This window comes from Myxocyprinus asiaticus, chromosome 44 (genome assembly GCF_019703515.2).
Source record: "Myxocyprinus asiaticus isolate MX2 ecotype Aquarium Trade chromosome 44, UBuf_Myxa_2, whole genome shotgun sequence".
NCBI classification, from domain to species: domain Eukaryota; kingdom Metazoa; phylum Chordata; class Actinopteri; order Cypriniformes; family Catostomidae; genus Myxocyprinus; species Myxocyprinus asiaticus.
This window is the reverse complement of record NC_059387.1, coordinates 11406706-11425066: the sequence shown is the minus strand read 5'-3', so window position 1 is coordinate 11425066 and position 18361 is coordinate 11406706. Positions and strand designations below refer to the sequence as shown.

Genomic DNA, 18361 nt, shown 5'->3' with positions numbered 1-18361 from the left:
GGAGCCAGGCGTCTATTCCTCCTTAGAGATCAATCATACTGCATTGCTATTTAGTAACAGCATCTGGCTTCTCGGTTAAAAGGCATTTTCACAAGGCCAAGGATGAGATCCACCCACTGATTTCTGCTCTCAAGACTTTCTGAGGTAAAATAAACTCCAAATTAAAAATCTACGTATTAAAGCCTACGTATTAAACTTCAATAATTAACTCCTAAATAACAACCTTGAAACAACCCTGAACACACTAGCAACACCCTAGTAACATCCCTGAATACCCTAGTAACTGCATAGCAATGCCTTGGCAACAACCCAGAGCACCTTCTTAGGAAAATGTATAGATAAATATATCCTATTATTTGTTGCCAATGACTGCATGTATTTCATGCTGGTCCTTTGTACTGTGATTGTGCAGACATCATCTGTAAAATGATCTTTTGTTACATTCTCATTTTCCTGTTTGGATTAACAGTTCTCCGATGACTCACCTCCAGGGAACCCATCCCAAATCTCCAGGCGGTCATAGCGGCAGAACACTCCGGTGGGCGGCTGTGTGTCCGGCTCCAACTCAAAGCTCTCGAACTCTAAAACGATCTCTGACATCTTGGGTGCAAAGATCATGAAGGTGCAGTCCAGGTTGTTGGGGTACTTCTCTGGAAAGCCAGGTGACTTGATGACTCCACTGCTAGAGGTGAAGTTCCTGGAACATTCTGGACCTGAGAAAGAGGGTGATGCAAAGAAAAAGTGTTTTTTTTTTCTTTGAAAATAGAAGGGAGCAGGGCAAAAACAAAAAACAAACAGAGAAGGCACGGTGGTCCATGTTGTTTTGCTCGATGATTGCATGGTTTATGGGCCGTGGTGGAAGCCCACTCTGTTCGGAATGAGGTTGCTGCCTCTCTTCATGGGTGTGTGGGCTAATGATGAAGATGTAACGATACCAAAAAGTACGTTTAAGCACGGCCGCCGTACTAAAGCTGTTGTGTGATGAATAGGCTCTGAGCGCTCAGAGTAAATACACTCCTGTAACAGAGTAATGCATATCTCCTAAGGATCATCAACAATGAAAGGTCAACATTACGTTAGCACAGTACCTAATGTAGGGTGGGACATCCCAAATGGTTATTACTGAGTGCAAACGTTTAAAGATCATGAACCAGACTGGAGATTAGGGATGATAAGTAATGAAGTCACTGTTGCTAAAACATAAAAAATAAAAGCAATGGATGACCTTTAAAGCAAATCTCAAAGAGATATGAGGGTTGCTTGGGAAAGTAAGGCACAGATAAAATAGATAAAACAGCAGTAAAGAGCTAAGTACACCATTTTTGGTGGCTTTAAGTGGATGTTTATGGGTATTTTTAATTCATTTTTTGTTAGTTAATCATTTTGCTGGGTGTATACGTGAATACATTCCCCAATACTCTTTAAAGCTGAAGTGCGTAATTTCTGTGCCATTAGCATCACCCAATAAAATTACAAAAACAAAAGATTGTTGACAATCTATTTTTCTGAACACTCCAAAAACACGTCCATTGGTCAAATAGAAAGCCATTGGTTGAGCCAATGTTGTTGTGTCAGGCTGGTCAAAAAACAGAGCAATGTAATGATAGCACCATAAACCACACTTTTAGGGGGGAATCAACCTATAAATGGTTACTTATAGCTGTTTTTGAATATTGTGTTGGGATAGGGAAAAGTATTTAAGCAAAAATTGAAAAAATTACACACTTCAGTGTTACAAATTAACCTCCAAAGGGCATGAATATTGGTTAAGAGAGGACTAAATTGTGGTGGCATTAAGTGGATGTTGCAAGTATTTATTTATTTTTTCTGTCAGCTTTTTGGGCATCTTGTAGGATGCATAATTCCATAAAAAACCCATCAAATACTCCACGTACACACATGCCACAATAACTGCTTCTTTTGTCTATCCTTTAAAAAAATTATTATTATTATAATTTTTTCATTTTTCTTGAGCTCTCAAGCAAATGACCAGCATGGAAATTTTAGTCTAAAGTGAGTTGTCATTTAGTGCAATTCATGGTTGGATTTTAAACAGCAGGACATAAATTCCATACTTTTAGTCCCTTCAATACACAGAGGTCTAAAATTCCAGAGCTTTAAAAAAAATTCTGTCACGCAAAAGAAAAGTCTTCAAGTATCACACTCAGTGGATGTAGCCTTCCCAAACACTACAGGCCTCTACTTATATCTCCACAAATCCATTGAAATTTGTGACGTCAGCAGTTGCACTTTGGGAGAAGGTGTCACACGGGTAGGACAAGGTAATTGCAGAAACACTTTAGTGGGATAAAAGCTGTAGTTTTCTGTGGCCTGGAACCAATTCTTCTACTTGCTCAAGCTTGATTGCATGTGTCATTGCATTCTAAAATGTGTCAGAACACAAGCCTTTGTGTCTGTATTTGCATACTTGGATAGCTTGTGCTTGTGCATCTATATGGATGATTAGATATAGAACATGAAATATAATAGATAATTGGGGTCCTGAGCAGGGCTGCGAGGATCACCTTGACAACTGTCCTGCACTGAACTTCCTGTTGCTGACAGCACGCTGCATGAGTGTTTGTAGCCTGCTAGCCTGCTTAGCATTGCTTATTCTTATTCTTATGCTCATACGTTCATCATTTTATCCTTGTCATTTTACCATGTGTTTCGGGTTTTTCCGCTTTTCTACTGTTTCATATGTGTGTATTTTACCTGTTGCTGCTGGCGCCTAGCTCGAGTCTGTGTTTGTAACCTGCTAGCTTTTTTTTTAGCATTGCTTATTTATCGGTTTTATGCTTTTAATCCTTAACATCTGCCATTTTTCAGCATGCATTGTGTTTCCCCCGCATTATTCTCTTATCGCGATTCAACTGCGTGCATTTTCCGCATGCATCCGCTTTTTATTTTTATCGCGATTAAACTGCGCCCATTTTACAGCGCGCACCGTTTTCTCCTCTGTGTTACACACATTATTGCATCGATCTCAAAGCACCGCTAATCAAGAACAACCATAACAACAAACAACTGCTTGAGGGATTCACATTGATCTCAAACCCTCACCACTTAGGAACAACCAACAACAACAACAATCAATTGCGGTAAGTCATGGCATCCGCTCATGTTATTTCTTCCTGCATTGCATGTCACATGTTTACAATAGCTTTTCCATCAGCAGTGAGGGATTCACATGTGATAAATGTAAGGAATTAGTCAGGCTGACGGAGAAGTTTAATGAGTTAGAGACACACATCCGAACGCTAGTGGAGGTCAATAAGAAAGAGAAGCCGGTAGATACTGTTTCGGATGCGGGTAGAACAGTGAGCAACACACACACTTTGGTTCCGGCTGTAGAGCCCCCGCAGCAGGGCGTATGGGTAATATCTCGGTGGCATACTCGCTCAGCAAAGCGACACCACTCTCCTGTTCCTGTTAGGGTTTCCAATCGATTCTCCCCACTCAGTGATGCATCCACTGAGAATCATGTTGAAAGAGCCCTAATAATTGGTAATTCTATTTTAAGGAATGTGGAAATAGAGACTCCAGCCACTATTGTTAAATGCCTTTCGGCTGCCAGAGCATCTGACATCAGATCAAATTTACAAGTGCTGGCTAATGCTAAACGTAGATTTTCTAAAATTGTAATTCATGTCGGCACTAATGATGTCCGGCTTCGCCAGTCAGAGATCAATAGAGATAATGTTAAAGAGGTGTGTGAACTTTCAAAAATTATGTCAGACACTGTAATATGCTCTGGCCCCCTCCCTGCTCATTGTGGTGACGAGATTTATAGTAGATTAGTGTCACTGAATGGCTGGATGTCTTAGTGGTGTCTGGAGAATAGCATAGGATTTATAGACAAATGGAAGAGTTTTTGGGGTAGACCTGACCTGCTAAAGAGAGACGGACTCCATCCATCCATCCAGGGAAGGTGCCACTCTCCTCTCTAGTAATTTGGCTCATAGTCTTAATAATGATAGTATTTGACTAACTGGGGCCCAGGTCAGGAAGCAGACAAACTTGTTAATCCGAACGTCTGCTAGCTGCCTTGAGATGTCACACAGGTCACATAAACTACAACATATAGAGACTGTATCACCAAGATATCACATAGAGTCTGTGTCTGTTCCCTGAACTACCAAACACAAAACTCTCACTAAATCATTTAGAAATTTGATTAAGGTCAAACTTGAACAAAACAAAAAATTTAAGACAAACATCATATGAAGGTAGGGCTACTAAACATTAGATCTCTTTCCACCAAAGCACTAATTGTAAATTAAATTATTACAAATCATAGTTTGGATGTGCTCTGTTTGACTAAAACCTGGCTTAAACCAGATGAATATATTTGTTTAAATGAATCTATTCCCCCACGTTATTGTTATAAACATGAGCCTCGTCTGAAGGGTCGAGGAGGAGGTGTTGCTACAATTTACAGTGAAGTTTTTGGTGTTACTCAGAGGACAGGATATAAGTTTAAGTCTTTTGAACTAATAATGCTTAATGTGACACCATCAGATATAAATAAAAAAACTCTGTTGTCTTTTGCCCTTGCTACAGTATATAGATCACCTGGGCCTTATTCTGATTTCCTTGGTGAATTTGCTCATTTTTTATCAGATCTTGTAGTTACTGTAGATAGAGCATTAATTATTGGTGACTTCAACATTCACATAGATAATGAAAATGACACATTGTGATTAGCATTTATTGATATTCTCAACTCTCTTGGAGTCAGACAAAATGTGACAGGACCAACTCATCGCCATAATCATACGCTAGATTTAATCCTGTCAGATGGAGTTGATGTTGATACTATAGAAATTCTACCGCAGAGCAATGACATCTCAGATCATTACCTCGTCTCTTGTATGCTGCGATCAGCTAATGTTACTCAATCTACACCACGCTATCGTTCAGGTAGAACTATTCTTTCGACCACTAAAGATAGCTTCACTAATAATCTTCCGGATCTATCTCATACACTCAGTAAGCCCCAAAGCCTAGAAGAACTTGATGAAATAACAGAAAATATAAATACAGTCTTCTCTAGCACTCTTGATAGTGTCGCCCCCCTTCGATTAAAGAAAATTAAAAAAAAAATCCCTGCACCATGGTACAATGATCATACTTGTGCTCTCAAGAGAGCAGCTCGGAAAATGGAGCGCAAGTGGAAGAATACAAAATTAGAGGTATTTCACGGGGCATGGAAGGATAGTGTCTGTAGCTACAGACAGGCACTAAAAGCTGCCAGGTCAGCATATTTTAGCAAACTCATAGAAAATAACCACAACAATCTTAGGTGTTTATTCAGTACTGTGGCTAAATTGGTTAGGCATAAATCCTCAACTGAACCAGATATTCTGTCGCAGCACAAGAGTAATGACTTCATGAATTTCATTATTGATAAAATTGAAATAATCAGAAATAAAATTGGAATTATGCAATGACAGACCTTCTCTGTCACAGGTCATAAAGAGCTAACAAAACTTATTGAAACATCAAAAGCCACAACATGTATGTTAGATCCATACCAACTAAGCTCCTAAAAGAGGTATTCCCTGTAATCTCAGAACCTCTTCTTAATATTATTAACTCCTCGCAATCCTTAGGACATGTCCCGAGAAACTTTAAAATGCCAGTTATCAAAACTTATTAAGAAGCCACAACTTGATCCTGGAGAACTGGCTAATTACAGACCAATTTCAAATCTCCCGTTTATGTCGAAAAAACTAGAAAAGGTAGTATCCTCCCAACTATGTCCATTTCTACAGAGAAATAGTATATATGAACAATTTCAGTCAGGATTTCAGCCCCATCACAGTACAGAGACTGCACTTATCAAAGTTACAAATGACTTGCTCTTATCATCTGATCGCGGCTGCATTTCACTTCTAGTGCTTTTAGGTCTTAGTGCAGCATTCGACATGATAGATCACGACATTCTCTTGAATAGGCTAGAGCAGTGGTTCCTAACCCTGTTCCTGGAGGCCCCCCAACACTACACATTTTGGATATCTCCCTAATCAAACACACCTGATTCGACTCATCAGATCGTTAGTGGAGACTCCAAGACCTGAACTAGGTGTGTCAGAAAAGGGAGATATACAAAATATGCAGTGTTGGGGGTCCTCCAGGAACAGGGTTGGGACCCACTGGGTTAGAGAATTATGTTGGCATTTGTGGACTTGCATTAGCATGGTTTAGGTCCTATTTAGCAGACCGCTACCACTTTGTCTATGTAAATGAGGAATTGTCAAACCAAAGAAAAGTATGGAGTGCCACAGGGATCAGTTTTAGGGCCTCTGCTTTTCTCCTTGTTTATGCTTCCTCTGGGAGATATTATCAGGAATCGTGGAATAAGTTTCCAGTGTTATGCGGACGATACCCAACTTTATATTTCTTTAAAACCTGATGAAATTTCACAATTCTCCAAATTAGCAGAGTGTATCAATAAAATAAATGATTGGATGGCCAGAATTTTCCTTCTACTCAATTCCGTCAAAACAGAGGTACTTATTATTGGACCAAAAACCTCTAAAAACAAGCCACTAAAATATAATTTGGCTCTAGATGAATGTTCTGTTACATCGTCTTCAACAGCGAAGAACTTAGGTGTTATATTTGATACCAATCTGTCCTTACCAATGTTTGTAGAACAGCTTTCTTCCACCTAAGACATATTGCAAAATTACGACACATGCTCTCTGTTGCTGATGCCGAAAAACGAATTCATGCATTCATGACCTCAAGACTAGATTATTGTAATGCATTACCGGGAGGATGCCCAGCAAGTTCAATAAATAAACTTCAATTGGTTCAAAATGCAGCAGCCAGAGTGCTGACTAGAACCAAGAAATATGATCATATTAGACCCATTTTATCGTTGTTACATTGGCTACCTGTTAAATTTCGTATTCATTTTAAAATTCTGTTAACTACATACAAAACTTTGAATGGTCTAGCTCCGCATCATTTAAGTGACCATCTACCACGCTATATTCCATCATGTTCATTACAATCGCAAAATTCTGGCCTGTTAATAGTTCCTAGAATATCAAAATCCACAAACGGAGGAAGGTCCTTTTCATATTTGGCTCCTAAACTATGGAATAGTCTCCCTAACACTGTTCGAGATGCATACACACTCACTCAGTTTAAGTCTAGATTAAAGACTCATCTATTTAGCCAGGCATACACCTACAGGTGCATCTCAAAAAATTTGAATATTGTGGAAAAGTTCCGTAATTTAATTAAAAAAGTGGAACTTTCATATATTCTAGATTCATTACACATAAAGTGAATTATTTCAAACCTTTTTTTGTTTTAATCTTGATGATTACAGCTTACAGCTAATGGAAATCAAAAATCCAGTATCTCAAAATATTAGAATAAAGAATTTATAATACAGAAATTTCGACCTTCTGAAAAGTATGTTAATTTATGCTCTAAATACTTGGTCAGGGCTCATTTTGCACGAATGACTGCATCAGTGCGGCGTGGCATGGAGGCAATCAGCCTGTGGCACTGTTGAGATGTTATGGAAGCCTAGGTTGCTTTGATAGCGGCCTTCAGCTCATCTGTATTGTTGGGTCTGCTGTCTCTCATTTTCAGATTCTCAATGGGGTTCAAGTCAGGTGAGTTGGCTAGCCAATCAAACACAGTAATACCATGGTCAGCAAACCAGTTACTAGTGGTTTTGGCACTGTGGGCAGGTACCAAGTCCTGCTGGAAAAGGAAATCTGACTGTGGAAACTTCACACTGGACTTCAAGCAACTTGGATTCTGTGCCTCTACACTCTTCCTCCAGACTCTGGGACCTTGATTTCCAAATGAAATGCAAAATTTACTTTCATCTGAAAAGAGGACTTTGGACCACTGAGCAATAATTATTTGCAGTAATTTGTGCAAAAGGAGCCCCGACAAAGTATTGAGTGCATAAATTAACATATTTTTCAGAAGGTCGACATTTCTGTATTATACATTTTTCATTCTAATATTTTGAGATACTGGATTTTTGATTTCCATGAGTTATAAGCCGTAATCATCAAGATTAAAACAAAAAAATCTTGAAATATTTCACGTGATGTGTAATGAATCTAGAATATATGAAAGTTCCACTTTTTTAATTAAATTATGGGGAAAAAAAATAACTTTTCCATGATATTCTAATTTTTTGAGATGCACCTGTAATTTATCCATCAACTCACAATTAGGCTTCTTTAGTGAGGTCTGCCGGAACCAGAAACCAGAAACATTGATCGTGATCTATAAATTTGCAATAAATTGAATGGCATCTGTGCTAATATTATTCTGTTTGTTTCCCTGTCTCAACCTGGGGACTCCAATCCTGAGGTCACCAGAACCGGCTGGATCCAGCTCCATTCCTTCTTCGTGTTGGAATCCACTGCTACGTGTCGCTGAGTGATGATGACTAATAGCAGCTGGTGCCAGCCAAACATCACTTCAGTCTATTACGATTGACTTCAGAGGATGAACTGATGCCAACTCCAACCATAAGACATGGGATACATCATATGCCACTGCCTGAACCTTGGACCTAGGATAGACCTCACTGAAATTACTGGCAGGTTGAACTGCGATGCATCTCACTGATCTCTCCCTGCATCACCTCGGTCTAATAATGGACTACACTCTTATGATTGAATACATAGTTAATCCAGGATGGACTTCAAAGACATTAGTCATTAATCTTACAGTTCATACAAAATCTTTGTTTAAACACTGACCCTTAACACTTAGTTTAATAATTTTAAACCATTTAATAAACCAAGTAATATTGGCATTATATTCATGATGTTAGCCAGAGGGGAACTGGCCCCCACAGTGAGCCTGGTTTCTCCCAAGGTTATTTTTCTCCATTAACCAACATCTTATGGAATTTTGTGCTCCTTGCCACAGTTGCCTTCGTCTTGCTCGCTGGGGTTTAAATACAATTATTTTTTAATTACTTATTTTTAAACACAATTCACAATCGTATTTTATCAAACTACACAATGATGGCTCTAAGACATTATAGATATTATGGTTTAATTTTCTGTTAATGCATAATTTTATGTAAAGCTGCTTTGAAACGATGTGTGTTGTGAAAGGCGCTATACAAATAAAAATGACTTGACTTAACTTGATTTGACTGTCCTTCTTCAGTGGTGAAGTACCACTGGTGGTGATGACAATTAAATGTAACAACTTATGTAAGACCTTACGAAAACCTGAAATAAAGTCCTGAAATAATAGCATTTAATGACTTTAGTGAAGCATAATTTCCTTTGTTACTGTGTTGTGGATTCTTCATGCTAAATCTTTTGGTTTTTAGAGACTTTAGGATTTTGCACTACATAGCATATTGTTACACCAATGGCCAATTCACAATGCAAGTTACGGATTTTGCACACAACTTAGTTCAAGTTCAGCTGTGCATTCGCTTCATTGTTTATGGAGATGTACTGAAAGTTGTAATATTACATGTACTGTATGTTGTTGATATAGCTGACGATATAGAATGCATTTGAGTTAGGTGAGCTAACCACAGGTAAAGCGCTTTAGTTTATCAGTGTTCAGCTCTTTAAGCTCACACAGCTGAGACAGAGCAATACCCAAAATACTAAGACTGAATCATATTTTTTCAACAAGGATTTTCTTATTCTAAATCATTGTTAGTACATTGGTAATATCTTGCAGTGTTACTTATTTCTTGTGTTTTAATTAGAAATAAATAGAATGATATACATTTTTGATCTTGTCTTCATGAATTAAATAATAATAAAAAATAAAAAAAACACCTTGAACAGTTTTTTCAGTAATTTCATTGACGACATTACCACTGCTTCTGAAAGTGTATTCAGTGCGACTGGAGACATCATAACCCAATGAGGTTCTTTTTAAAACCAGACAATGTTGGTAAAAAAAACCAAAAAAACATCTGACAATTGAAATGCTTCCGCCAAGGTAAGACCATTTAATTATAGTCCACCTGTTTACTGATATTTGGTCATGTTGAATGTTACAGTATATTAATAGTTTTTTAGCCATTGAAGTTTATATGACCCACAATAAATGGCCCTTAACCACCGTGGTGATAAAAAATTGCCATTGCAATAGCCTTAGTCTTGGGTCCACTTCATTTAACCATATAGCTAGTACTGTGTAGCTTCACTGCTCTTCACTGTAACTCAAGACTAGATTTGAAATGCTCTATTGCTGTTTACACATTGTGATGGGGTTGTAGGATTTTTGTGTGTGCGTTTCTGATCATGTGAGTCTAATAAGGCTACAGAGACATGCTGCTATTGTCACTAACCACAAATGTTCAAAACCTCAACACATTCCTATGTCCTTTGGTTTGTTTCTGTAGTTATTTGCAAGTAGTTGGGAAAAAAAAAAAACTTTACAAGGGAAAGACTGAGGAAACTTGAGGTGAGAAACGAGAGGGCTTTGAGCCTGTAAACCCAAGCCAAACAAATAAAGCTTTGTGAGAGCCATCCAGCTACACTCTTTCTTTCTTTCTTTCTTTCTTTCCCTCTTACAGTTACAAATACTTTCAAGTCCTTTTGAACTAACTTCATACTTTAACACCACAATTTATGGGAGAGTAGTGAAGTGATATTGAAAAAAAAAAACACACACACAGTTAATTCATAGAAGCTAAGCGCTAATTCTGACGTTAATGGTTAGCTAGTACGATTTATTTGACAGGCTTCTCTGTACAAATGTATATACACAGGGCTTATCTTTTCAGTGTGTTGAAGTGGCTGAAGCCTTCAGCCTCTATGGAATTTGCACAGTTTATTTATTAGGCCAGAGGCAATGGTTGTTTAAAAGATCACTTGCAGGCCCCCTCTTAATGAAAACAAACCCCCCTAAGTGTCATAGACTTATGCTTTCTAATATGAAATTTGAGTACATTGCTTTTTAACAGCACACCCTGCACAATATAAACAGCTTAAACCAGCCTAAGGTGGTTTGATGGTTTTTATTGGTCAGGCTGGCCTGGTTTGCTGGTTTAAGAGCAGTGTTGGGTACTGCTTAGGTAACTAAACTAGCTCAAACTAGACCAGCAATCCACCTCGTGTTTTAAGCAGGGTAGCAGGGTTTTGCTTAGCTCTAAAGTTGTCTGTAAATGGTAAAGATTGGTCATATTAAGCTACATTGCTGTGTTGCACATAATGTTTAATATATGCGCTAACATGGCTCAGCTACTGTAAAGGGATTTGTGTTACGTTACAGTGAATGCCATTAAAACCGCACCTAGATTCCTCAGCATACCACAGTTTGCATAATGCTGAAGTTAAAATGAAGTGGCTTAAGGTGTTGTGGGTCTAGTGAGCTAATCACTGTTTTTATATTCCATATATCTGCAAGGAAAGTAATTAATTTGCACACACACACACTTACAACACACACTTTTCCTTACCGTTTACGCCCCTGGATACACTGGGACAGGTTAATGGGCGCAATGAGAGTTTGAGAAGCAAAATTTGGCCACACTTTCCTACAAACATAAATTTAAGCTCACAGCTGTGGGTTTACCTAGAACACACACACACACACACACACACACACACACACACACACACACTCCACAGTTGCTGACACATCATTTAGCCAGCCAGCCATGCTGATGGTTCCCCTTGAGAATGAGAGTGGGCAAGTAACACACAGAAAGACAGTTTGTGTCTTGGATTTCATTTGCCCTGAGTGTTAATGAAGGGGTAAAGTAGGGAGGTGTATTTAGAAGACAGGCTTGTAGAATGATATGCATGCTTTGCCAGATGTGACCTATGCCACTGGCCTGTAAAAAAAACAACTAAACTAGTAAAAAACAACCAAACTGTGTACAATGAACAAACTGCCCTTCACACACAATCCTTATCCTGCCTTGTTTACACAGGTGCCATCATAAAGACATTCAGATAACATCTCAGTGATAAATGGCTTAGCTAGACATGAGCTAGCACTGATGACGCAGACTTTCGGCATAGTGGAGCGAGTCTTAAGGACAAAGTATGCTTTAGTTTTCTACATGGCGGAACATCTTTGAGCATCTCCGCCACAAGCGGCTGCCATTGACTGAGCTAAAAGAGTATAACAAAACAATCGTAGTACGCATGTGAAAAACATATACCATAACCTTTAGAGTGCCTACAAAAAATAGTGCAAGGGTTTGCAAAAGTGACGCTCCGTTATTGCAACCAAAGGTTGACGAATGTACAGTACTCTGACGTATGTATCCACTGACCAATAAGCACTTTAAAGATGCTGCATAGTTGTGCTTTCAGAAATTCAATTCACTCTATTCCCTCTTGATTTCAAACTTTACAATCGAGCTACATAATCAACAGTTATAATGGAGCTCCAGAGGGTTTTTGCGTTGTCGAGTGAAATTCTTCTGCTGTCCAAGTATACATGACACACTGCGTGATCGAGTATTTTAAGGAAAGTCATCAGCTGAAAAAGTGGCAGTATTACACTTCACACTTTACCTTTCGGAGCATGCGCACAACACTGAGGCCAGTTGTGGGTCGATGAATATGTATAGATGCTGGACAAAGCTGAGCTACATTCTCATGATCTTGGTCTGTTAGTCCGACTTTGCAAAAATCCAGTTTGCAATTCCAGTAGCAGATTTAAAAAAACCTTTACGTGACATTTTAAAAACACAAATTACAGTTTTAGTCCAAATGAACTCAAACTTTTAAAGTGCATGTAAACATACTGACTAACCGTGTCTTTCCACACCCTCACAATCGGATCTTACACATACAGTACCCAACAGTCAAAAGCTCTGTTAGAGCTTTCTAATATGTAGGTGCCTTAACTCTCCATCTTTCATTCCCACACCCATGTTATTCACCCACCCATCCATCCACCCACACTGTATATCCATTTCCTCACTCCGCCCCTCAGAGTTGGATAACACTTGCAAAACACCCGCCATCCTTCACCATTCTACTTGATGTGGCTCTGAAAATTGCAGAGCTGTTAACTAAAAACGTACGTCACCCCACGAAAGGCCATTTAGGGGATGCTACAGGAAGACAGGATGACATGATAACTACAGACTCTTCTTTTCATGGATGGGATACACAAGTTTCTAAAACTCATCTAAAAACCCCTTGTTAGGGATGGTGTAAGGGAACTCTGAGGGAAAGAACATGATGTATGTGAAACCATAGAGGTATGAAGCCTCCTGAGGATTGCTCTTCGTTAGATAGCCATTCTGCCCAGTGTTCGGGTCAGGCTTGATTGCATTCAGAGATAGCTGCGCTGGAGAGATTCTCATCTCTTATCTTTTCCTGTGTGTGTGTGTAGCTTTCAGGCTTTCTCGCCCTCTATTCACCTCATCTTCTGCCTCTCTTCACTTTCTTGTCACTTTCACACTTTTTCTGAATAGACTCTTCTCTCCTTTTGTGTAGCATGTTTATTCTGTCTTTCACTCTTGCAATGTTCACACTAGCTCCCTCCTCTCACTCTCCCTCGTTCCTTCAGGTCTTTCTCTTTTTTATTTTACCTAATGTCCATATCCTTCATAAAATGTATCTGTGACGAGGCAGGCAAGGAATGAGGATCTAAACACAGCTTTATTAACAAAAGGATAAACAAAGAAACTCAGAATATAAAAACCAAGCACAGAACATGACAACACATGTAAAGACCGACAAAGAAACCGGGGAAACGAGGGCTTAAATACAAATGGGCAAACAATGAAATGAGGAACACCTGGGGAAAACAATCAGGGGAAAACCAATCATAAAAAGAAATGACAAAGGACTACAAAATTAACAGGAAACAGGAACGGGGAACTAAACAAGAATTTCAAAATAAAAGTCTAAGCAAAAACACAGGGAATACATGACAGTATATTTTTGTCTCTGACATCCTATTGGCTGAGCCATGTTCGAAGCTACAAACCCCCCTAAAACCCTTAGGTGAAACTTAAGTCTAGGTGATGTCAGCTAAAAAAGAAAGTTGTTTTTTAGAGCAAGTCATTACATTTTGATGAAAGATTACACAGACCGTAAGATTAAGACCAGGATTAATACCTATTAAGAAAGTATATAGTCCATTTTGATTTTACATTGACTTTAAATGGTGTTTTTGGCTCTTGTGGCTTTAGTAACATATAGAAACATATAAAGATGAAGATGCCTGTTTTTGAGATCAGCTTACCCATCTAAGAGCTTTAAAAAACAGTGTACCCTCAATTAGATGTTACTGTACTGCTGCTTCTAGTAATGTAGCCCACACTGTGTGTGATTGTGCATGTGTGTATGGGTGTGAAATCTCAACTCTAATCCACATCTTAACTCTTGAAGTGCAGTAGCAGCTTTAAATGAATTTTATCTCAGTTTAAATGGTGTTGCATTGTTCCACCATCTCTCATTTGAATACATGCACACCTGCCTCAACACCTGTGCATAATCATTATGTTTACTTGTATGTCATCCACACCAATACACACACATCTGATGGTGTTGACAAGGCTATCTAATCAATTTCCCTTTCTTTTGTTATTCACTTCCCCCACTCCACTGTCCTCTCACTTTCTTTCCTTTGCTTTTTCACTGTCTCTGTGTTTTTATTTGAATATGTAGCTGTGTGCTTGGCACTTAGTGGAATTTGCATAGTCTCAACAATTTCCCATGTTTTGGACTCCAAAAATACACTGTTTGTCATTTACACAGGATCTAGTGGTCCACCTATGCTGAGAAACGAGAAAAGTTATCTGAAGGAACACATCCAGCATTAGGAAGCAAACCCTGGCTGAGAGTATCTGGTAGACCCCTGGACTGCACAGAGCAAGTTGATTTGTTTCAGATGTATATGTTCTCTCCAGAGGAACCTTGTTTCCAATCAGACACATCAAGAAGATGAGTTCAAGAAAACCAGCACTAAGATAATGGAATACTGTGGGAAACTTATTGATGATATTGATGAGAGCTAAAGTGTGTAGGGGGATGGGGGCTATGAACCCAGAGGAAAATGTACTGCTCAAAGGCTGCTCTTTCGTAGCTCTGATTTTGTAGAGATTTAATTAACAGGTTAAATGTCAATTTTATCATTGAGGTTTCTCCTATAATTTTAGGAAAAATAAAAATAGACACAAATAAGACAATTGTTGTAATACAGTATGAGTATACAGCCATAAAATTAATGTGGATAGCAAAGCCCAGATAATTAGCCTAGATCTTGAAGAAGAATTTGATGAGAAATATTTGAGTTCTTATAGAAATTTTTGTTTTTTTGTTTTTTTTACAGAAAGACTTTGCAAAGAATGTTTACTATTGCAATGCTGTTTCATGCTAGTGTCACAGAAATGACACACTACAGCTTTAAAGATGTAAAATGTATTTAAAATTTTTTTTTTACTATGGAACCTCCACACACACAAGCACACGCACATGAACACAAACAGACAATAAAGATTAAAATAAATCCCCACAGAACATTCATCTCATCCTGAGGTCAAACTCTGTGTTGACCAGGGTCAGTATTTGGCCATGATGTCTACTGCACCTGTCCTGGGTTACACACACATTCTTTCTCCCTCTCGCTTTCTCTGCGTCTCTATCCCTACCTCAAACACAGGAAACAGATCTGAACAACAGGAAATTTCTGCTTATTGCCGTGACATCACCAGATAAGACCGACAGTCCTTGAGTGTGTATCTGTGTGTCTCTGTAGGCCAGACGGTGCCAGAGAGAGAGACCCTGAAGGTCTCAGAGTCTATGTTATCATGTGATCTCATCTCCTCAGGCAACTCTCCCACTGGGCCTGACTAAGAATCACTAGGAAGTGGTCAAAGTGTCTCTGTCCTCATATGGTCGATGTTCTCCCCTGCAGTAAATTCCTACCTTGTCTGTATCTTGCCTAATTATTTTATTTTAAGACAGACAGTTCCATTTTTAAAATCAAACTGCACGAGCCATGTTAAAATTCATTGTAAAATAAAAGATATGTGCACACTTGTGACAGCAATTGAATTCTGTATTAATGCACTTCATCTACAATATCACCAATTAGGCTAATGAACAGAGGCAGAAGTGTTGTTTATTGTGAATACATTTATTGAATATTGGTGTCTTTTATCATATGTGTTTTATAAAAGCAATAAGCCTCTTCATACCGTGTGTTACAGTGATTTCACCCTTGAGAATGAATCAATTCTTTCTTTCTGTCATTCTTTTCTGGAGGTCTTCAGGTGCTCACCTGTTTTGAAGATCTCGTAGCGGATGGAGAAGCCAGCGCCATGTGTTTCGTAGTCCGACACAAACTTAATGAAGAGCTGGTTCCCAGAGGAGACCACAGGAGAGGGGGCGATCTTTCCGCAGTATTTCCCCACCAGCTGCCCGCTCTCATCCACCCCATCCCTCACTTCCACATAGTCATATCTGCACAGACAGAAAGACAGAGAATTGTTCATTTAAACTGTTAACTACCTAAACTATTAACATAAACACAGCTGGAAGCAGTAGCATTGGGAAGACTGATTCATTCTAGTTATTCGGTTCAAACTGGTTAAAAAACGAATCACAAATAGTGTTTCTAGAAGTCCCTCGTGTTACTAGAAAACAATGGTACATCAAATCGGCAGCCTCTTTTAATTGTGTGAGCTTCCCTTTACATTACATTGATTTACATCGCTTTATGAATCAGTTGGACCGATTCAATAAAATAATAAATAGTCTAAGATAAAAATTTCACAATTTGCATGTGATTTGCATACTGTAGTATGGAGCTCTACTGTATATAAACAATGATAAAGTCCTTAGGACAGTGCAAATATCCTATCTAAGAATAAAGGCTTCCTAAATATGTGCTATACTTGCTGCAAGTAAAACGTACAGTAATGTAAATGAGTGTGTATGTGGTAGAGGGAAAGCAATTGAGACAGACACAAATCACTGTGATAATGACAGCAGATGGTTATACTGTGAGTTGACTTAACATGTCAGATTGTCAAGTTGTGTAAGTGTCTTTGCTTGTTTGTGAACGGCAGCTCTAGTATGATAAGACACATGTGTTGACTCCACACACACACATGCAAGCTCCATTTCTCCTCAAAATAGAATTGCAACCCTAAAGCTATTGGCTTGTGCTGCCACATAATTGAGTCAGCGACAGTTCAGGAGACCGTTGCACACGATGCAGCACGTGCACACAGAAATATGCGCATGCACATATGCTCGCCACTGTTGTGTCTGTAATACAAGTCGAAAGTGGGTGGGTGGTCCTGCCACAGTTAGTGAGCAAGATGGAATGAAAACCAAAGCTGATGTGGATGCTCCTCACGCAGATCTGTGTGTTTTTAGTCTGTACAATACACTGTGCATACTGATATTATACTGGTGAATTTCAATCGTGGATAGGCTCAGCGTGCAATATGATTGACAGCGGAGTCTTGTTTCCATGGCATTTAATCACCCCTGACACTCGTAACCCACAAGAGCAGCGGGAAGAGAGGAGAGCGAAGCATCATGGGGTGCTGGAACGGTCTCTTCCTTTTCATACTGAAGAATCATGGTGTTGATTCTCAAAGCTTATTAGGAAAGCACACTGCAAAATTTATTTTCTTAATCGGTATTTTGGTCTAATGATATAAGATATCAAGTCTTGTTTTCAGAGAAATATTACAAAATTTTGTGAGGTTTATTCTTAAAAACAAGAAACAAACTGTTTGCTAATTGAATTAAGTTTATTTTATCTTGTGCATGATACAATTCGTATTTCCTCAACTCAGGGCCATTTAATGTCCTAGAGATTTTCATCAAAACAAATAGATTTTTTTCTTTTTGTTAATGAAGGTGTCGTTAAACTTTTTGCCATGCCTTCATAATTTATTTTTGGTACTTTTCAAATGCCTTTTTTTTTTTTTTTGGATAGATTTTACTCTTTTGGCCTTGTCCCAGACCTAAACGTTCAATATTAAACTATGAAAATCCATAATAAAAATGTTTATTATTACATGTTTAAAACTATGATAATTTAAACAAATCGTGAAATAAACAAACCATTTCAATATTTATTGAGTGAAAATGAGTGTGCCCCTAATTTTTTTTTTCTTTCTTCAAAAATTTGTGTACTTGTTTACAGAGTCAACAAAAGTGTCAGTGAAGAGCATGAAAGGAGGCAATTTTATTTCAGAAATTTTTAAAATGTAATTTCCAAAACTGTCATTTCCACCTCAGAAATTATATTGTGGGGGAATTTTCATGACTCATAAAAAATGACACAAATTATATTAATCTCCTGTGATGCATTTACATATACATCCATGTTGGACATTGTTAGTAGACAAATTTAAAAAAATTATTAAGAAACTTTACTTTCTAGAAAT

At 38.3% G+C, this 18361-nt stretch overlaps 1 protein-coding gene across 4 annotated transcripts in view; it reads right to left on the bottom strand.

Moving 5' to 3' along the window:
- Positions 1-18361, bottom strand: part of nrp1a (neuropilin 1a) — a 90631-nt gene that overhangs the window by 46947 nt on the left and 25323 nt on the right. For all 4 annotated transcript variants that reach the window (XM_051687662.1, XM_051687663.1, XM_051687664.1 and 1 more), the window contains 2 exons: positions 16234-16415; positions 486-713 (listed from right to left, as the gene is read on the bottom strand). In XM_051687662.1, the coding sequence (XP_051543622.1) occupies positions 486-713; positions 16234-16415 (410 nt within the window). The remainder of the gene's footprint in view (positions 1-485; positions 714-16233; positions 16416-18361) is intronic.